This window comes from Dermochelys coriacea, chromosome 15 (assembly GCF_009764565.3).
Source record: "Dermochelys coriacea isolate rDerCor1 chromosome 15, rDerCor1.pri.v4, whole genome shotgun sequence".
NCBI classification, from domain to species: domain Eukaryota; kingdom Metazoa; phylum Chordata; order Testudines; family Dermochelyidae; genus Dermochelys; species Dermochelys coriacea.
This window is the reverse complement of record NC_050082.1, coordinates 15,208,469-15,231,552: the sequence shown is the minus strand read 5'-3', so window position 1 is coordinate 15,231,552 and position 23,084 is coordinate 15,208,469. Positions and strand designations below refer to the sequence as shown.

The following is a 23,084-nucleotide window of genomic DNA, read 5'->3' as shown; positions in this document are numbered from 1 at the left end:
AAGTCAAGAGTTCTTGGCACACATCCTGTATCCAGCATTCACTGGTAAGGGGTTAAGCCTGCAAAATCATGGTGGTTCTTAACATTTTTGATTGAACTACACAGCAGGTGATTTCACATTAGTGGCTGCTATACATCATGGCACCAATTTACTGCCATTAAGAGTTTATGTAGACTCACTAGAGGGGTACACATTTTTACTGCCTTTCCTACACATGGGCTGTGGAGCAAGTAACTGACTAGGTTAACACCACATTAGTCTACAAGTTCCACAGCCCAGAAAGATTCAGTGCAGGCAGCAGTGAGACTCTCATTGTCAGAAGAATTTCTATTATAGTGCCATGTTACCACTACATCAATTTCAATAGAGAAAGCATCAGAAGCTTGTTAAGCATGTCTAAAACTTTCTGAATTTAGCTCTTCGGGCTAAATTTCTCATGCTTGTTTTCTGTGCAAATCTGAGTTTCAGGAAAGTTTAATGAAAACACATGGGGTCATTTCTGATACCAGGGAATGTACCACTGATGAACCATGCTTCCATTTTCACTCTCCTCACCTTCTCTCAATCCTCACCTTGGATGGAAGAACAAAATAGAAACTGAAGGGAACTTTGCAGAGTCTCCAGCTCTGTGTGTGGTCATTACTGCATGGTGATATGTTGTGACACTATATTATTTCCCTTAACAGTAACCATGCTCTGAACTATGAAACGTCAGATATAGGCAGGTGTATATCTGGGTATGCACCCAACAGATTTTTTTAAAAATTCAAACAATATGCAATTTTACTGTAAGAATGTATTTGAATATGCAATACCAAAAAGTCATTAAATCCAAAAAAATTACGTTAATGTAGTAAAGTTGAAATCTTAAGCAAACAAGTCAGGAAATCTAGTTAAGGTTCCCAGTTTTTTGTCATTGTGTCAGATATTGTGCATATATAGTAAGGCATTAAAACTAATCCCAGATACTATAATACAACATACTCCCTGTGCCTCAGCATCCCCATCAAATGGGGATAATGATATGGACCTCCTTTGTAAATTGTTTTGAGACCTTCAAATGAAAAAGTGCTGTAAGAGCTTGGTATTGTACATCTGAGACCAGAATTACAACTGCTGAATTACAAGTACTGTGACAATAATTTAAACTTTGGTTAATAAATTATCAAATTTAACATAGTTTTTGGCAATCATTTATGATAACACTTAGTGCCTTTCATCTTCAAAATGCATTATAAATACCAAGAGATATGGTACAGTGGCTAAAGCATGACACTAGGATCCAAGAATTTAATGTTCTAATCCTGGCTCCAATACTGATTTACAGAGCAACAAGTTACAACCTCTGTGTGTTTCAGTTTCCCCATGCTTCAAGTGAGGATATCTACTTCAGAGGTGCTGTGAAAATTAACTGGTTAATGAAGTGACTGTATACTGTTAAGCACTGCATTACATCACAGGCATCACCTGAAGTATGCTGGGGTAGGTGGGGTTGGCTGTGGGAAAGGGAAACTATATTCATGGCACAGTGTAACCTATTAAATATGCAAGAGAAAAAAGGTGCATTTGATGTTATGCAGTCAAATGCTCTATTACAATTTGGCACACGGATCATATTGACCAAACAAGACTATTGAATAAAACAACAAGAGTTATTTTATTTAAGCAGAAATATACAATAAAAATTTTGTATTGGGTACATTTTGCATTGGCTACATTTAAAATCCCATTAGTTTAAAATTAATCTATATAAAATCTATACAACATATGGTAAAATCCAGGTAAGAAAACATTTACACAGTCAATATAATACACAAAGCCAAATAAAATTACGTGTGTAAGGAATCCAGGCAGAGAGTGCAAAAGGGGGAAAAAAACCTCACCCTTTTAAAAAAAATGTACAATAACCTAAACACAACATGGAAACACACAGAATACATCTAATAAAGTGGTACTTTTTGTAAAACAAGAGTTTGGAGTTTTATTCAGGACTGTATCAGATGATCTGAATATATGGGACATCATGAGACACTGTCATATCTTCACAATTCATTCGCCGCTTAGAAATTAAAGTAACAATACACTGTTGAGGACTGCAAAGGGGGAGTTTAGTTGGTTTGACAACCATTTTGTGTGACCAAGATCAAGTGCAGTATCACTTCTATAGGAGAACTGATACCTTCCCTATTTGAGGAACCATATCCTGCCTTGACAGGGGGATGTGTATGATCTAACTTGTCCATATCTAAAATACTATAGTCCATGCATAATAGCACAGCCACTCCAAAAGCCATTTTACAAGTGATACTGCAGTATCAAAGTGACTGGCTAAGAGCATGGTGTTGATACAGGAATTGCCACTTCAGGAGATGCTATTAACAGTAATGTTGTCAAAGAACAATTGTTCTACACTGCTTGTACAGGTACTCTCTTTCAGTACTTGTGGTTGATCAGTATTTGGATTTTAAGAGACCTACAATATTAAATCCATGCCTCACAGAACAGCTATTTTTAGAAATTAAAACTATACAGAGCTACTTCTGGTGACATGTATTAGGAGTTGATTTCAGAGTGGTATATACTAGAAATTCAAAAGGGAGTTTTTCCCATACTTGCAAATCAGGTTTCTGCAACAAGCATTTAACAATCTGGACCAATAGATTTTCCTTTGCTACTCAAACTTGCTAGGCAGAGACCAATTCCTGGATGCAAGATTTTTTCTCCCCATGAAACTAAACTCCCTCTATATACATTTTATTCAGATGAATACTTCCTTAGCTTTTAAAAAGGCACTTAGGAAAAAAGGTCATTTGAACAACAGTAGTTCTGTAGAATGTGAATTTTTAGAAAAGCCTAAACTTATTATCTGTATCAACATAGAAAGGCATAGGAGAGTTTCAGATTGTCAAATGCTTGGTCATAGAAATACAGTTTACAGGTAGTCTTTCTGCTCCTACTCATATGACAAGCTGGACCAGTGGGGTCCAACTAGTTCCTAGATCAGGAGGCTAGGGTCTTTACAAAAAGAGTGCTCAGCACCCATGTGCCAAGGGCGACATTCTTCTGTCTGCCTGGGAGAGAAAGAAGATTTAAGTCCAAGCCTGTTGCAGTAGGTCGTGAAGGACAGCAAGATGGAGGATCACAATTGCAACACCATGAATGAAGACAACATTTGGGACTTCAGTGATATTTTTGGCCTGTCTGCAAAGTGCAGCAGGGCAGGGAAAGCAGTCTGGGAGGCCAGCAATTGGTCACTCTGCCTTACAGGTCCCCAACAGCAGCTGGTAACCTGCTGGTCCAAAGTTTTGAACAAGTAGGAAATTATTAGTGCTTCTGGTACTTGTTGAAGGACACTCAGGCTGACAGGTGTGTGAATAAAACCCAGAAGTCCTTCCTGACAATGAATGACCCTTCCTGTCACTGACACCGTGGGCAAGTCTTAACTTTGTGCCTCAGTTTCCACATCTATAAAATGGGGATAATACTTGGTTACCTCACAGTTGTGTAATAAGGATCGATTCTTGGTGTTAAAGTTTTCCAAGGTCCTTTTTAAACACTTCTAGAGATCCAACTAACCACATACATCCAAATGTGTATTCCAAAACCACTTAGCACACTTAATAACATTTCTCTCAAGAAGGTTAGGCTCACACCAGTACAAAGGTACACAAAAAAAAAAAAAAAAAAAAAAAAAACCACCTCTTATAAAGGGGGTTCAGAATACTGAGGAATTGTGGCTGTTCAAAAAGTAGAGATGGTAACAATTCACTATTAAATTTGGCCTGCCTCGAAACAATTCAATAACTGATTTTCAACTGTTTTGTGGCTAACACTGTTGCACTGTCCAGCAGAGTCCAATATGGACGGGGAGAAAGTATTACCCAAAAAAGATTACAAGGGAGAGTAAGGGTTTAGGTTTGCCCCAGCCATACCAGCTGTCACAACGTTAAAGGTAAGTTCCTGAAAGCTAGATTCAGGAGACAGAAAATTTAACAGTGTAGGCCCGGCCTTAACTGAAAACTAAAATAGACATTATCTGTCTAAACTGAAACAAAACAACAATGGAATGAAATTCAGATTGCTAGTGCAGAGAGAGCTACAGGGCAGACTTAGCTGATTATTTAAAAAATATGAAATGAGTATTTTGTTTATTTACAAATATCCGATCTTATTTTGGTATATTAAAAAGACTGCTAGAGAACAGCTTCATAATTAAATTGTCCCAACTTTGTTCTAGACAACCACCTAAATATCATGGATACAGGCCACAATAAATGCAAACTTTGTTTAAATAATAAATAAGGTTACACAAACTTTTAAAGCCAGGAAATTCACTGTTAGGGCCAAGATTCTGTCTTGAACTCAAAACTGCTGTGATGATTAAAGAGAATTTTTAAAAAGTATGAGTCAAGGGCAGAGTATTAACCTTCATTTTGAATATCCTGGCTTCTGTCAGTGTTTCAAAACTTAAACAGTCTGTTCACTTTCTTAGTTTAAAACAAAAAAAAAAATCCACAAAATAAACTAATGAAAGATAAAATGCTATTTAACAGACGGAAAGAGCTTAAGTTAGTCTTTTGGGGAAATATTGCTACTATGTACAAAATAAACACACATACAGCTTGTGTGTTCCTTCTGGATTAAAACAGATTTGTTAATGTTTTCAGAAGGCATATTATTTATCTGATAAATTAACCTATTGTGTGTGTTTTAAGGCACTTCATATAAATGTGTAAAAGCAGTTAGACTATAATAAGTACAAAATAACTTTTAAAAACAACAGGTCTAAACTAAAATCATCCATTCATTTGGACTTGTACAATTTAAAAACACAACTAAATAAATTTTAATAAGTACTATTTCTGACCCCTGCATTCCATGGCAAGTTTCAACTTATATCTTTTTATGAGTAGATAGACCCCAGACTCGAAAGGAAAACAAGTTGGCTTTGTTTGAAATTGTATCTTATCTACAATTTATACTTTCACTGAAATTTGCTGCATCATCTGAGAACATCCTACCAATAAACCATGTTCAAGAATTAATTCTCCTTTCACACACACTTACCATTAGGACAAGAGAGAAATAAGTGCATCCAGAAATTTGCTCCGATCTTCCATTTTTAGTTCAATTACTAAAATAATGAAAGATTTATTAGTACAGGAGACAACTGCAGATATACCAAGTCTCAGACTGGGATTATGTACAAGTATTTTTAATCAAATTATTTCTCTAGGTTTTTTGAAGTCTGGGTAATATAGTAGTACGTAGGTTTACTGTGCTGTTAAAAGGGAGATTGAGCAAATTCAGAATTCCAGATTTTCACCCTTTAAATATGGTCTCCATTTTTAATTCAGTGGGCTTGATAGATTCTAGGTTTACATTAGATGTTGCAGAGCAAATACCCACATCATAATTTTCAGAGTTTAAACTTTGCCTTCTTTGCAAAGACACAGACAAATCTTTCCAGAATACTTTTCCTTTTTGTGTTAGATAAAAAAAGGAGGTGCAAAGTCTTTTTTGTGCTGATGTCCCTTTCAAATGGCTGTACCCAACGTATTTCAAAACAAATGTTAATGCAGATAAGCTTACATCATAACTAGCACATAACTATACATGTTTATGGTTACAATTGAGAGCTCCAAGTCATTTCAGGTAAAAAATTCAACTTTTTCAATAATAATAAAGAGCTTTGCTTGCTTACAGCTAGCAGTTTTTATACTTTCAGTGCACCAAGATGCCAATTGAAGAAGTGCCCCACTACTAAAATCTGGATTTTGTTATATTGCAGACTGCTTGTGAAGCACACCAGATAGATGCTCATCATTTATGTATATATTAAAAATTACAAGAACTGCCAGTTTGTAGAATGGCAGAAGTCATTTAGGGAGTCTCCTGTCTAAAACAATAGAAACACTGACCCCTAAAGGATTTGCCTGTCAAATGCAACATGTGGCTATGAAAAGATAAAAAGTTACTTACTAGACATGTCAAAGTGGTTATGTAAAGTCCTAGAATTGGTGCTTTCTGCAGCTTTTTCAAATGCTCTCCCAAAAAAGCTTAAAAAAAAACAATACCCCCACATATTAGGAATATCACCTCATTAAATTAGCAGCACACTTATTCATTTTTCTAACACTCCAAATGTTATAGAGATGACAAAATATCCTTCCCTTTCCACCCTATTCTTCCTGGACCACACACATTATGTCCTACAAGCATGCAGTCACAACAGTCCAGAGTGCATGGGCCCCAATTAGTCACTGTGGCCAAACACCCACTTTGTCTCCCAGGAAGCAGATTAAAAATTTAAATTGGGGGAAAACCTCTCAAGTAGTCAGATTAAAACTCCTGCCATATGAATATAACAAATCCTCCCATGCAAACACTGAGCTGTAGCAGGATTTAATTCTATTGCCTGTGACAGCAATTTTTAAAAAAGGATCCACAAATGGCCCTGTGACTGAGCAGCCTGAATGTGATTTACAAGCACACTGAAAAAAAGTCAGGAACTACACAAAAAGTATAGTCACAAAAAATGACCACTATTTTTATTTTTTAGCAGTGTGACAAACATTAATAAGAACATAAGAACGGCCATACTGGGTCAGAGTAAAGATCCTTCTAGTCCAAGTTATCCTGTCTTCCAACAGTGGCCAATGCCAGCTGCTTCTGAGGGAATGAACACAACAGGTGATCATCAAGTGATCTATCCCCTGTTGCCCATTCCTGGCTTCTGGCAGAGGTTAGGGACACCATCCCTGTACATCCTGACTAATAGCCATTGATGGACCTATCCTCCATGAATTTATCTAGTTCTTTTTTGACCCTGTTAGTGTCTTGGCCTTCACAACATCCTCTGGCAGAGTTCCACAGGTTGACTGTGCATTGTGTGAAGAAATACCATTTGTTTGTTTTAAACCTGCTGCCTATTAATTTCATTTGGCGATCCCTAGTTATTGTGTTATGAGAAGGAATAAACACTTCTTTACTTTCTCCACACCGGTCATGATTTTATAGACCTCTATCATGTCCCTCCTTAGTCATCTCTTTTCCAAGCTGAAAAGTCCCAATCTTATTAATCTCTCCTTGTATGGAAGCTGTTCCATACCTCTGATCATTTTTGTTGCCCTTTTCTGTACCTTTTCCAATTCCACTATATCTTTTTTGAGATGGGGCGACCACATCTGCATTCAGTATTCAAGATGTGGGCATACCATGGGTTTATATAGAGGCAATATGATATTTTCTGTCTTATTATCTATCCCTTTCTTAATGATTCCCAACATTCTGTTAGCTTTTTTGATTGCCAGTGCACATTGAGTGGATGTTTTCAGAGAACTATCCACAATGATTCCAAGATCTCTTTCTTGAGTGGTAACAGCTAATTTAGACCTCATAACGTTATATGGATAGTTGGGATTATTACATTTAAACATTACTGAAAAGATATTTATTGTTCAAAGGCAAATGAATAAACCAATCAGAAAAAAAAAAGAAGGAGGAGGAGGAATTGAGGAAATGTGCGTCTATATTTCATATCCATAGCAAGAAACAAGGTGGATGAGGGAATATCTTTTATTGGATCAACTTTTGTTGGTGAGAGAGACAAGCTTTTGAGCTATAGAGAGCTCTTCCTCAGGTCTGTGAAAGACACTTCACTGTCACAGCTAAATACCCATAGCAAAATGCATACAATTGATCATTAAAACATTCAGATCAAAAAATTTGGCGTCAAAAATACATCTTAGATAAGCTTAGCCTCTTTCCTGATATAAACCTATTGATGTCATTTAGAAAGGATACTAAACAAAAAACACCCTCACTTCTTTTTGTCGGAGCTTTCTGTCTCTGGAGGAATTCCCACCATGCTCACTGTACCCTGTTCAACATCCATCGGCGCTGCTACTATCAGTGGCAGCAGCTTACAGCGCTTGTTTTTTGTCTGGAAGACAAAGTCCCTCAGTTAGACAAAGAGCTCAAAGATGATACAATCAAGCTTCAGTTCTGCATGCCAAGTATTACTAAAGATGTTGACTTAAAATGTCAACTCTAGTCCAGACAAACAGAGTGGTTTCTTTATTTGATCTCCCTGTCACAAGTCTAGTGACTTTACACATAGTAGTAAGTGACCTAAAGAAAATTCAATCCTCCATTCAATTTTAACATGGATCAGATATGAAGCTATGGACATCCTTTCCAGTAAGGAAGAATGCTGCCTTTTTTCATTAGCGCATGCATTGTCACCTTGGTATGTAAAATGTGTACCGTGCATAAGTGAAAAATTTTGCACAATTTTCTAATAATACAAGAGAAACTAAGCTTGAAAAGTAAGTTTGACTCCACTAAATACATTCCCTTCCTCATTAGTGTAGTATTCCTTCATCCTTCCACAGGTCTGTAGTAGTAGAGAGCTCCTGGGAAAGTTATCTGATCTGTATTTATCGAAGATAAAACTGCCACTTTTATCAGGTTAGCACTCTGATAACCTACCATCTTTAATTAAGCTCTTCAAAGTCAGGGAGTGATTTAAAGATTTTGCCTATTTTGTAGGAATGTCTATTCCAGTAAGTCAAGTGTTCAGCATGGCATAAACCCCTAGACATAATTGTTTTGCAGCTAACTTTGAGATTGCCATCCTGTCGCACTGATAACTCTAGGCATAAGAATCACCTTGTTGACAGCTAGAGACCTAAAGAAATTAGGAAGACAACCCCTTAGGAAAAGAGCTTTGGATTAAAGCTCCAGTCCTGCAACTAGCTCCATAGAGGTATCAGCCCACATGGAACTCATTGGAGGGTAGGGACCTTAGTCTAATTTTCAGAAGAGAAGTAACATGAACATAGTGAAGATTGCTCACGATAATGTTATTTGTACAGTAGAAGAATGTTCACTTATTGGGTGATATGTTAATCTAATACTAAGCCCCGTGTTTTAGCTGAATTGAGTACTACTTTTATATAGTTTGAAAGATGACCATTTTAGTAAATACTGCTTAAAATTCAATTTGGTTTGTTGGGAATAGAGGTTTACTGTTTTAAATATATATTTACAGAAATAAATTAAAATGTTCCAGGTGTTTAGATAACTTAACCAATCCTGCATTTTCTATTGTTTTCAGTGTTACAAACTTAAGCTAATTTCTCTGTCACAGTAAGTTTGTTAAAAAAAGGTATAACAATTTTAAATTTAATTACTATGATCTCCCTCTATTATTGGATGTCAGCATCTCAAATGGAAGCTCTCTCCAGTGTTAAGCAGGTCTGCAAACTGGAATCTTCCACACTGCATCATTTGTACATTGGTGCCATACTACCTAACCGTTCATTTAGTTACTTTTTCAATTTGTATATACACTTTATCCAGTGATCCATTTCTCAAATAATCCACCGAAGAATTATAATTATAATTATATGTATTCAGAGCAATAGTTAGCCAGTTGTAAGCCTTTGATTTACTTACAGAGCAAACAAAAGACTTGAGTAAATATTTACTGAGCAGGCACAGACACACTGGTTTGGAGAACAGTTTCACATCTGGAGTGCCCTGGGAAAAGAAAAGTTAACTCAGTTATACCTAAAGAGGAGGTAGTAACATCCTTAGCTCATTTTTAGGGTGAACAGCAGTTTAAAACAAAAAAGCCAAACCAAACCAAACCAAAAAAACATTAATAAAAAAATTGTTTCTACTTAAAAAGTGCTCTTCATTTGCATATGAAAAACCCTAAGGAACCTAGCCTTAATTTTACAAGGCAAAACTCTAGAAGGATTGATCGGCTTGCTGACTTGAATATCAAATCTAGTACCATGACAAGACTGATTCTTAAAATGGGGAAAAGTCCGGGGGAGAAAGGGTGTCAATATAGGCTGATTTGAAATCAGTGCAATACAGAAAGCTAAGCTCTTCCAGGCTTTCTGATCAAACTTTCATATCTATTTGACACACCAATGATGACAGTTACAGTATGGGAAGTCAAATGAGGAGGAACAAGTACATAATTCTGACCTCCATTAGATAGCAATAGAGAAAAGGCCCCTGAGAGATTACGAGATTGGTACAAATACAGCTGGCTACAGTCTGCTGAATGGCACATAGTTGTTTTTTGGCGAGTTCCAGCCCTTGATGCAGTTTGTCCAGGTTACTCCTATAATGGAACAGGGAGAAGAGAAATACTTTCACATAAAAAAAAATTCTTGTTAAATGGAGTTATTTCTAAATACTAATCATAAGGATATTTGCTTTGAATCTTCTGAGAGAAGCATTTTCATCAACTTAATCATTAGTTATGAAAACCAGGTTAAGAAAACAAAATTGTGAGAGGGGAGAGAGCATATGCACAATACCTGGAAAGACTGTCCAAAGCTTTGATAAAATTATCTGTTCCAGGTTCATCTTTCTCTATGTTCTCCATTAGAGAAGCTGTTGCATAAACTATGTCACTTGCTAAGAACTTGTTCTTAAAACCAAAGTGAATGCTGAAGGTCTGTACTCTTAAGTTTTTCATTCTGTAAAAGTGGACCAAATCAATGGAGAGAAGTTATGACACACTTCTTATAATCTATATGATACTATTAACATTTATTGCCATCCATTAAGAAGTTTGGAATTAGAAGCACACAGGTAAATCTCACATTAACTTTTCTGACTAGTCTTATTCCTATCTAGCATTACTGTTATGTTTTTTTAAACAAGTTGTGACATCCTCTTTAAACTGCTAGTAAATTACTAAACTAGTAGTTAGAGCACAGCACTAGGAGTCAGAAGTTCTGGATTTATGACTGATGTGGCAGCATCAGGAAGTCTCTCAAAGCCCAATTCTGAGAGATGCTGAGCTTCTTTAATTGGTCAAATGAAGTAAGGGGCCTAAGCATCTTGTAAAGTCAGATCCTCAGCTTCTCTGCCTCAGTTTATCAGTCTGTACAATCAGTTTGATAATCTAATATATATGGGTGTTGTGAAGCTTTGTAATATTTCTAATACACTATAGTAGTTAACAGAAATTTAATTAACAGAAATAGGATTTTACCCAAACTTGCTGGCAGATTCTTCAATCATTTCCTGCAGGTTCTCCTTTAAGGAAATGTCCATGGAATTAAACTTTTGTTTCACCTGCTTCAAAGGCAAACTACAAAATGCGAAAAAGTCATTTTTTAAACATGCAGTTAAACATGTCTTCATCGAATGGAAAGGAGATTGCCCTATAAAGTGAATGCATTCAACAGGTTAATTCTAATTTACAGCTCTTCATATTCATCTACCTGAAACGCTGATGAGTGGATGTGCAAGAGTCACTTCATATATCTACTGTCCAATAAAAGCACATATCTTAAAACTAATGAGTACAGTAGTGTCAGCAGAGCAGAAATAATGCAGTGGAAGGGCAATCTACTATGTGCCCATAACAATATTTCCATATTTAATATAAGTGCCCACCTCAAAATTCTAATCTTTACTATGTTATATCCTGAATATTTTTCATACGCTTCCTTATTGAAAAGTACAATGTAGTGTCTCCTTTTCCTGACGAATCTTTATAACTCACCCCATGTCAGCAAAAAACTCCTGAAGCCTCTTCTGTCCTTGTACAGACCAAAGTTTGAGACTGGCAGAAGTATAACAAGTGTTACAGAGGCTTTCAAATAGGGACCAATGTTGATAAAGAGCCAGGCGCAGACTGAGGACATTAACAGGAATTAGGGAAAAATAGTAATTTAGAGCATATATATTTATATTTATAAATTAGTAATGAACTTAACAATTGTTTATTACTATTCCTTCCCCACCCTTGCCACACGTACTATTTAAATCTACATTAACTACACCTCACTGGAATAAAGATTTCCAGATGTGCATAAGAGCATCATCACAGTGAAGACTAACTGATGTAGCTGTCATTTTCCCCCCTTCTATTTTTCCTGGGTTTCCATTTGTACTCCAGTTCTGGAAGGTTAGACTGTGTTGCTGGAGTTATGCTCAAATACTGGAACAGGGATTCACCTGCAATAAGTCATTCAAGTATTTGTTTCTTCCAATTCAATTGCTAGCTCATAGGGAACCTTATAAACTTCATTTTCCTAGATTAGGTCTTCAGTCTGTCAAATCAGGGTGATTTTTTTAATCCCTTAATATTTGTAGATCAGACATAAGGATACTCATACTCAAATGCTATTCTCATGCAATCAATAGAAAGGGAGTTTTCGTCATCTTCATTGCGGTGGTTATGCCGGGACACATGACGCTGTAAAGTTCCAATATCAGTCACATACTTCATTCTTTAAAAGAAAAAAAATTGTAATTTCTCTTTCCCTTAGTACTTGTATTCTTGTTGACTATAAAATTCTTTCCTAAGGCTTACACCTTTCACAAAAATGAAACCTTACTATGAAAAGATAACAGATATATTTTTTTTAAAATTTGGCACCGCCTAGCCATCAGCTCTCCCCCCCACCCCACTTGGTAATATACAAAGTAAATCAAAACGAATATATTTTATTGCAATAGTAACACATACAAAAATGAAAGTAGTTACTAAATTTATCCTCAACCTCACAAGAGAGAGATTAATGCAGGTAGGTGAAGGGAGAGCAGAATACACAAACTGGAATCTACCCTACATATCAACATTTTGTACAATGCAAGATACAGAAACTGATAGTGGCTATTGGGAGATAAATCTATGTCTGAAAAATAGGGAAAAAAAACAATGAATTAGAGAAAAATGTTTCAAGCTTTTAAAAATTGAAACAAGCAAGAGAATATTTAAAAATATAGACTATACTGAGATTTTTCCCTTAATGAAGCTACTGTAAAAACAGACATCTTTACATTAACCATAATTAAGCACTGCTTTTCTACAGAGTATTAGCAAGGATCATTTTATAAAATGAATAATCTGGAAGAAAATAAAGTCCATTAGAAATTTTTTCTGTTGTTTAAATGTTTTTTTCAATTAAAAAAGAAATTTGTTTGAATAATACGTACACCACATTCACTCACTAACACAATAGCCTGACTCATGTATTACTGCGCACATTAACATGCAGATTCCTTGATGCATATTAGCTATTAAATAAAAATAGATGAATAGCTTGCTTACTGTGTGATTTTATCTTGAACCCACTGGTCTGTAAGCCCAACAATAGCCCACCTAAAAAAATGGGGTTGGGGAGGGAAAAAAAAGTCAGGTAGGACAAGAATCTAGTGCAATGTAGAAAGGTTAAGACTGTAAATATATGAGAGAACAGACATCTACGACATTTAGAAGAGGACTGTGTGCAGCAGATATACAAACACTTCTGAACTAAGTTAATCACAGAACATGTTCACATGAGAAAGCAGCTGTATTTTTACATGACAAGATACTTTACATACATAGCCACAGAAATAAATTCATGGCCCCACATAGTAAATTTCTGAAATACAACAGCTCAGTTTGTAGTGGAGGTACCTTTCTCCAAGCCTAAGATAATATTTTCCCCAACATAAAATTAAAAAGTCACGCACGCACATTGGATACAAATACTATTGAGGATTTTTGTACATTATGCCTCATTTTGCTATGGAATTAGCTGGTACTATTACTATAAATAATGAACGTTGACACCACAAATGGACTACATACCACAACATGTCATTCAAGTCTTTAGACATTATCCATGCCAAGTCAAACATCACCATGGCAGACTACAAGAGAAAAGAGGACTGATGAATTGCCATAACAAATCTGACAATTAGAAAAAAAAAATATCAGGACACTTTTGAAAAATATCTCATACACCAGCTTAGTAGCAGAGCTTCTGCAGGACAGACAGGTTTGAATCTGAATTCTAGGCTCTTACTCCCTAAACTGGGAAGAGGGGCAAAAAGTGCCTTTCATGACTCAATTATCCTTCTATGTTTATATATAAATTGCATTTAACAACAAGATTTAAAATAATTTGATAGATAATATGCTAGTTATGAGAAGAAACAGCTCAGTAACTAAACTTTGGGTTTGAAATACCTACTTTCCTTGAAAATAGAGGAATAAATCCAAGCAAGGTCATATCAACCCTTATTTCTCTTTCTGAAAAATAAAGAGTTCCATGCATGTGTGGGATTTCAGATTAGACCTTCAAATAAAGGAGGTGGCCCTATATGGGTTTTTTTTTTTTTTGAATGAACATTAAAGATTCCATACATCAGTAAGCTTAATATTAGGGATTTCTTTGACCTGTTGTCATCAAAAATTTCCCATTCTTCTCTATTGTGCGGCATGCTATGCATCAGTTGGGTTGCTGGCTCCCAAACCAAAGGTGGCTGCACTTCACCGCTGTACATATAATTTGTGAAGCACTTTGGGATGCAATTTTTGTATTTTAACATTAAGATTGTTATGCAGTAAGGTGACACTCACTAGTGGTGTAAAGATGGGAACTCATGGAAATCCACTATTGGCAAGTAATGGCACTAATGGCTGTGCCACAGAGTTTCTGGTTTACATCTATAAATGCCAAATGGTACTTCAGAAATCCCAGAACTCAGAACTGATTAATAAAGGCATAGGTAGGAAAATATGCCATAGATGCTATTTGTTACACCTTGAAGTAAATCAATGAAACATAACACAATAACAACTTAATGCAGGATAAATAAGGGAAAGAACTTTGTACAACATATTGGAGATATTCCTGTTGCAGGAGGACACTTTCTTTGTGGTAGTTTAGCATTTATGGCAAGCAGCACTTGATACTTACCGAGGTCCCATGATATTCATATTGCTCATAATCAAAGAGAATTTCTCGTCTAAAAGGGGGGAAAAAAGTGTTTGCTTAAATAGCAAGATTTGCTTCAAGTTCCTTATACAAGTATATAAGTAAGTAAAGTAGAGTAGCACTTACATTGTTTTAAAATTAGTATATTGCAAATATGAAATCAAACTCAGAGGCTAAACCAAGCTTTTTTTTTTTTTTTTGGTAAGAGTTATGCGTTAGTAACATTGAAATTTAGGAGACTCCAATGTAGCTTCTATTTTAAAAGCAATCTTATCAAATTCTATCATCCAAATTTTTCCCTGATTAGCAACCTATACAATCCCATAGGATTGCACAGGGAGCAAATCAGGGCAGGATTTTGTCATATGATAGATGAAATAAAGGGTACATACAATCAGTTAATGGCCAACCATTGCACTTAGTGGTGTGCAAGTTTACAAATTTTTAATAAAATAAACTTACAGCTATACTACAAAACAACAACATTACTTGCTAGATACGACTTACACAACTTTTACCTTCCAATTTCTGAATGAAATGTCAACTGCAGCAATATTGCAGGTCTAGCAGTAAAGAACAGACTTTTGTGGTCTCAATGTGAAGATTACTATCAAAAGGGGAGGGACAGGAGAAGAAAGGTATAAGCAACATCAAGAGTATTAACACATACCTACGTGCCTCCCACTCTCTCCTCTGTCTTCTTTTCATTGTTCTTTCCATAATATCCTGCAGACAGGTTTAAGATACCAAAACATAAGATGGTCAAGGAAAAGAATTACTCAAAGGTAAGTGACAATCCAGTCAGTTTAGGCCCACAACTTAGGCTTTGCCAAAATAAACATTTAGTAAACCTAATAGGACAAGAAGTATTTTCAAAACATTTCCACAGAAACAAGATTAAAGAAATGGCACCCTTCTATATTGTTATTTATATTATAATTTTGTAAGCTGGAAGGTTTTAAATGATATTTTGAAAACTGGCTGGCATTTGGAATTAAGGACCTGATCCTGCAAGGTGCCAAGTACCCTCACCTTTTCACATGACCTGGCCCCATGAAGGTGCTTTAGATATATTGTCTGATCAAGAGTCCATCACCCGGACCATAAAGGTGGTCAAAGACTGAACCCTCACTGAGCAATTAAGAGTAAAGCATGTGTGTTGAGTTTTGAGATCCTAAGGTTTAAAAAAAACCAAACAAAAAAATAACCCTCCCACACTAAGGGATGCGGTAGTCTGAGGTTTTGTTTTTTAACTTTTCTTAGGGCATTGTTACAAGGGCAAAAATAAGAATAGTTTATCCAATCTATGAATTTCTATATATTCAAATGTTTGGATTCTTGAGAGTTTAATATTAACTCTAAATGTCCTGTTTTTTAAAACTTATTTTTGTTTAACTATGAAGATTTTGTAAAGATTTTTATCCTTAAATTATTGACATATACTCTAAACTTGAACTTCTTGTCTGGAGATATGCTAGAGTATTCTTTCAACTTTGTTTATTTTTTAAACTTGTGTCTAGGCCTTTTGAACTTCTAATGGAGCAATGACTTTTGTATAGGCTTCATTTGCCCCTAAAACCTAAATGGTGTGATCATATTTGCTGAACTACAACAGAATATGCATATGATATTTCCCCCTTTTCACAACAAAGCTTTAAGAAAAACACCTCTTCAAATCGTTTGCGCTTCCCTGAAGGCTCTGATCCATCACTTTCATTTCCAGAGTCATCTTCATCCTCCTCTTCATCTCTGAAGATATCATCATAGGCAGGAATTTCAAGGTCATCATCCTGCTTAACCAACAGCTTAATCTAACAACAACAAAGTGTATTTTAAATAAAATACCTCATTTTAACAACTGAAATAATTGTTCAACCCACAAATGTACATCACTTGTCCCTTTTAGTATAACAGACTAATACAGACTAACATGGCTGCTACTCTGAGACTAATCCAGTCACTCTTGCTTTGATCTACTCATACTAGAGCATCAAAATGTTACTCTATTAGAATTAGGTGATTAATCTATTTACACAGGCTAGAACAATGGCACTGTATCCATATGACTTAAGATAAATATGTTTATTCTTCTGTATCAACACAAGGTAAGTGTAGCACTACAAAACAAACTGGAATTATAATGATTTTCAATGTAAAAACAAATCATATCTGTTAAGGAACATCGCCAAGTAATTTTAGACTATAAACAAAATGTCAGCATTCTTCATTTAAGGTGTTATCACTAGTTACTGAGATAATAAATTACACATCCTGAAAGAAGTCAAACTAACAGTAATATGTTCTCTTCAATGGTACAGAACTTACATTCATCTCTGTGAATCTCATAACAGCTACCACAGGCACCTATGGTATAACCTTTTACTGGGGGAAAGCATATTTTCCCCCTTTTGACCATATAAACTACTACTGCAAGTTATTATTAATTTGTTTTCTGCTTTCCTGTTAGCATTGTGGAAGTTACCTATGTTGAAAGAAATAGAAGAATGGTAGGTCACCTAGCTCAGGACAGGATATTGCGTATTCTGTTGAACAGTTTGATTTACCTGCGTCTCATTGTAAACATTCACTACATTGATAGGCCTGTGGGTGTCACAGATAAAGAAAAACGTATCTTCCTCAGGCTGCAGGATCTCCAGGAGGTCAACATTGGCACCACAGTTTATAAGAACAAAATATTGGAACTGCGAAAGAAAAACATGATATTGTACCTAAATTAGCCAATAGTTTGTTCACCACACTAACACCCCCCCAAACAAATAAATAAAGCTTTGTAAACTATTCTGCATACAAAGCATTTTGTCTTGTACCCATTTACATTAGACTCCTAATCTACAACACCTCAGAGAAAACAGAAACAAGTTTTACATGCAAGGATAATGTGCTGGGGTTTTGGGTGTGCAGGCTGCTAAAAGAGCTAATGATCTAACCTTTCACAGTTGAAGAGGGTTTAAGTTTAGTTTATATAGATCAAAAGTGAAATCAGTTTACTTGTGTTACCTTGGCCCACCTCATAAAACCACCACACTGTTTGATGCATTTGGCAGTTCTCTTTAGAAGTGATCCATATCTAAAATAGCAGAAATATTTGCTAAACCAGGATTATGGCACATTAGCAGAACAAGGTATGGGGACTTGCCAAGGATTTGTCCCATGTACATCTAACTTTATCAGTGTTATTTGGGTAACCACTAAAATCTCAACCTAAAACTTAGATCTGCAGCTGAGAAAAAAGTGTGCTTAAAAATTACAACTATATAGCAGGATCATATAGAAAGCTCCCACTATGTTTTTTTTACCTGATCTTTATGTTCAAGAAATGCAGTTTCAAGTTCTTGCCACCCAGATACCGGGACTAGTGTATATTGTACGTGATCACATTGAAACAAAGCCTATAAAGAAAGCAAGGCTTTAAACAAATGAGAAAGAACAACAGCAACTACTATAACTCTGGCTCATCGAAGTCCTCCTATTGCTCTTTAGAGGTACATTGAAAGTATCCTAAAATATATTTCTATATAGATTTTTATGTATGAATTATCAAGTCTCAGTATCATGTTAGGAAAAAATATTAGTAAAAAAGTCAGGAAAATAAATAATTACAATATTTAAAACTGAACTAATTTTATAAAAATTTCCCTTTCACTTTTCTTTCTACGTATTCCCGTATAAATCTTTTAAATGCGATTTCCCCCCCACATCTATCTCTCTCTCTCTCTCTCACACACACACACACACACACACACACACACACACACAACCCCCCTTCTGTTGTAGTACATAATTATAATGAACATAAACTTACTTGGAGTATTTTACAAGCACATAATGCATCTACATCTGAAGCAACAAGAAGAAGAACACGCTGAAAAAAAATTGAAGACAGTTTTAATATATTAATTAGTTCATATGGCTTGCTATTGCATAGAAATGTAGACATACTAGGTCATTTTCAAAAGCATCGCTTTCCACCAGCAAAATTTAAAATCTTTCAATGCAACAAACAATACAAAAGAAATAAAGTACGGATGAGAGCATCATATTATCATTATTTATATAAGGTACTCAATTAAACAAGCGGAGAGTAATTTTTTAAAAAAGGGATCTACCGTATCTGACAATTGTTTCACATGGTATGTTTCATATTAACGTCTCCAAAGACAGATTTCTTTCTGCTTAATGTAGCCTGTTAGCATAGCCTAGGAGAATCACACAACATGTCATCTTGTCTTGTTTGATTGTACTGGGTTGCTCAGTAAAGGCTTATCTAGCAATGAGCTCTATGCAGGCAAATGCATGCACACAGCCCCTTTAAATCAGTGAGGGTCTGTCTGGACAGAGATCATGGCAGCATTGGGAACTAAATCAGGATTGTTTTTGAAGGAACACTATCAGCTTGAAGAGTCATATTATCCATGTGAAAACATTGCTCCTTCTAGTATAATTAACATTTAAGACCAGTTAGAGAAGTGAGGACATTTCCCACAACACTTAGTTTTCTTGTGTTTAGCCAGTTTTTCCAATTCCAAGAATAGTCACTTAAACTAGGCTCTATCAGAAACATAATTTTTTTAAAAATTAATTTTTTAAATTTCAAGCTGACACCGTCCCTTTAAATTTCAGAGCAACACAAAAAGGTTTAAGCAGTCCACCTCACAGTAAGGTAAAAAAAGTTACACCACAAAGACCTTGTCTCTCCTACAAAATTGTCATATCGTGAACCCATGTCCAGGATCTCTTCCTGCTAACCATTTCAGGAAACATGTTTATGTTGGCCTATGTGGCATGGGCATAATTTTTGAAAGTTCAAAACCATTCAATCCTAGAACAGTTTTTATCCATATTTAAAGTAATGTATATATAATCCACACACAGTAGTGTAAGAAACCCTAGTTTTCAGGAAGATCTTGAATAGAGTGTCAGTACTTGGGGAAATTGGTAGCATAAATAATGACAAACTGATACTAAAAACGCTGGAAGCCCATCTATACTAACCCTATCATCATGGAAGACTGACTGCAAGATAAAGGCCAACAGAGATGGAATATAGAATTAAATGTCTGTGCAACTAATGCTAGTGATTTTCAAAAAAGTTCTAGCAATATCATGTTTTTGCAAGAAAGATTTAACAAGAAGCTCTAAATAACTCATTAAAAAAGGTCTCCACTGTGAAAAGGCGTGCCAGTTTCTAATTAGAAAAGGAGTACTTGTGGCACCTTAGAGACTAACAAATTTATTTGAGCATAAGCTTTCGTGAGCTACAGCTCACTTCATCGGATGCAGTGGACTGTAGCTCACGAAAGCTTATGCTCAAATAAATTTGTTAGTCTCTAAGGTGCCACAAGTACTCCTTTTCTTTTTGCGAATACAGACTAACACGGCTGCTACTCTGAAACTGTGAGAGTGATCACTTAAGATGAGCCATCACCAGCAGCAGGGGGGGGGAGAGGGGGGAAGGAGGAAAACCTTTCATGGTGACAAGCAAGGTAGGCTATTTCCAGCAGTTAACAAGAATATCTGAGGAACAGTGGGGGGTGGGGTGGGGGGGAGAAATAACGTGGGGAAATAGTTTTACTTTGTGTAATGACTCATCCATTCCCAGTCTCTATTCAAGCCTAAGTTAATTGTATCCAGTTTGCAAATTAATTCCAATTCAGCAGTCTCTCACTGGAGTCTGTTTTTGAAGCTTTTTTGTTGAAGAATAGCCATCCTTAGGTCTGTAATCGAGTGACCAGAGAGACTGAAGTGTTCTCCGACTGGTTTTTGAATGTTATAATTCTTGACGTCTGATTTGAGTCCATTTATTCTTTTACGTAGAGACTGTCCAGTTTGACCAATGTACATGGCAGAGGGGCATTGCTGGCACACGATGGCATATATCACATTGGTAGATGCGCAGGTGAACGAGCCTCTGATAGTGTGGCTGATGTAATTAGGCCCTATGATGGTGTCCCCTGAATAGATATGTGGACAGAGTTAGCAAAGGGCTTTGTTGCAAGTTTCTTTGTTCCAGTTTCTAATTGGAATCTTTCTGTTATCACAGACAGTAGCTTTGATATCTGATTTATTGACCCTTTGACAAAGTTCAATAAATCTGTTTTTCTCTATCTTAAAATCTGTATCTCAAAATGTAAAGATTAACATGTCAATGTTTTCAGCATTCACTAGTCTGAAATTATGTTAAGCATTTAGCAGAAGCTGGTAATCTTATGACCATTGTAAATTAATTTTACTACAAGATTATTATTTAAACTTTTTGCAACCCAAGCATAGCTTTCAAATAAGTAATTTCTAATCCTAATTTAATGTAACACAATATTCTGCAACAAAAAGGACAACCCTTGACAGTGCTTAATGTACACGAACTAGTTAGTGTCATTTTATAGCACTGAAGATATCTCAGGGAAATCAGACTTTGGCCATGTCTACATTACAAAATTATGTGACTCACGTTGGCATACAGCCACTGTAGTTATAAAATCGCTTGTGTGTGCGCACACTTGGCTCCTTGTATCAGTGGTGCGCATCATCACCAGGAGCGCTTGTATCGATTGTATTGTCAGCGTGGGGCTCCGTGGGATGGCTCCTGAAAGCCATAACAGTCGAGGTAAGCAATGCAGTTACACTGTATTGATCTAATTACATCAACTGTGACTCTATGCCCACACTTAGGGAATTGGTATTACGAAATTGGCATAGAGAAGCACTGACTTCAGCAAGTGCCAGGAGCCAAATTTAAGTGAAGACATTGGCACAGCGAAGTCAATGCAAGGCAGCTGACATGGAGCTAACCCTGTAGTGTAGATTATGTCTTCACTGAAAACAAAGATGTAGTTTTACATCAAGTCAATTAACTCGATGTAAAACTCAATATAAAATCCTAGTGGACACAAGGCACTTATAGCTTTTACCTCCATATAGCTAGTTGTGTTCAATCTTATACTCCCCACATGGGGTTTATCTCAACTAGCTACAGCCACGTAACAGCTACAGATCCTTGTCTTCACGAGATCGCGGTGTCCATATCACCGACTCAAAACATCCCAACACCTTGTTGCTGATTCTGCCACTTTTAGAGCCTCTGACTGCTCCAGGTGCACTATAAGAAACCCAGGCAACAAAGCAAAGCACACTCTGAGTTGTCACGTGCCCGGCTGGGGACTCCGACTCTCCGACTACCCCGCCGAGAGCTGCGGAGCCAGATGTTCAATGTAAACGCGACCTGCTCTGTGGAGTTCGGCGCGAAACCAGTACCGGGGGGGCAGCGCTTACCACAGCTTGGCCATGAAGCTGACAGCAGGGCAATGCCCAGCTCCCTGGGTGACACAGTCCCGCCCTGTCTGGGCCGTGCGGAGCGAAGCTCCATCCCCCCTCCAGGGGCGCCGGGGCCCGCCGTGGCAAAGCGCTGGGGGGAGGAAGGCGCGGGGCTGAAGCACCAGGGAGCCGCGGGGTCCTCCACAATCTAGCCAGGCGCCCCCGCGAGCTAACCGCCCCCCAAGCGCCCCCAGGCGGGGAGACAGACAGGCTCGGCATGCCCGGCCCCGGCGCTGCGGGAGCCCGGCCACTCGTGGGCGAGGGCTTGGCAGGCCCCGCTCAAGTTTCGCGTCCCCCCCCCGGATCGGACAACGCTCACCTGGGTCACGATCACCTCGTAGAACTCCTTGCGGAAGTCGGAGAGGAACATAGCCGAGAGCGGGCGGCTACCGGGAGCTGAGAACAGTGGCGGGACGGCGGCAGCACCGGCGACGGCTCCACTCTCCGCCACAGTCAAAGCAGGCGCCAAATCGCGTCCTTTCCCATTGGTCTCAGCTTCCCGGCCACCACCCAATAGAATTCCACTACTTTGTATCTCTGCAGTGCTGATTGGACTATCTTTCCGATCGTCTCAGCCCTCCACCAACCACACGGCGATCACGGTAATCACTGAACCGGGCGATGGGCCAATCCGCACGAAGTCCGCCTGGAACCGCCATTTTGTTTGTCCGTGTGCAGCGCCATGTTTGATATGGGCAAGATTCCCCATCAGCTCCCCCCCATATAAGCTATAAGCAAACCACTAGACATCAAAATATAACTGTTTAAGGAGTGAATAGGCAAATCAATTATTTAAAGAAAAAACTATGTTGACACCTGTGAAGTTCCGCCTTCCGCCCTTTCCCAAAATGGCCGCAGCGGAAGTCTCTCAACTGCCTCCACGGGTGCTGGTGTCAACACGTTGCATTCTGGGAAATGTAGTTTTGTGGGGACAGTGGGCCACAACCTCCAAACACTTTTCGCCCCTTTGCGAGCGATGAAAGTGCTCAGTTTTGCTGA

At 37.3% G+C, this 23,084-nt stretch overlaps 1 protein-coding gene across 2 annotated transcripts; it reads right to left on the bottom strand.

Annotated features, from left to right (window-relative positions):
• Positions 1–1,638: 1,638 nt before the first annotated feature.
• Positions 1,639–22,832, bottom strand: CDC45 (cell division cycle 45). Of its 2 annotated transcripts, none has more exons than XM_038373360.2 (19): positions 22,405–22,832; positions 18,577–18,636; positions 18,071–18,163; positions 17,318–17,455; positions 16,421–16,564; positions 15,424–15,479; positions 14,736–14,784; positions 13,622–13,683; positions 13,097–13,147; positions 12,153–12,272; positions 11,543–11,674; positions 11,027–11,125; positions 10,344–10,505; positions 10,006–10,144; positions 9,463–9,546; positions 7,827–7,945; positions 5,983–6,059; positions 5,068–5,134; positions 1,639–3,465 (listed from the first exon to the last, which is right to left on the bottom strand). In XM_038373360.2, exons 1-18 carry the CDS (start codon positions 22,453–22,455, stop codon positions 5,070–5,072), a joined length of 1,701 nt encoding a protein of 566 aa, XP_038229288.1. In that variant the 5' UTR covers positions 22,456–22,832; the 3' UTR covers positions 1,639–3,465; positions 5,068–5,069. The 2 variants fall into 2 exon arrangements, with proteins under 2 accessions (XP_038229288.1, XP_038229289.1); XM_038373361.2 differs by having other exon boundaries at positions 1,639–3,071.
• Positions 22,833–23,084: the final 252 nt, after the last annotated feature.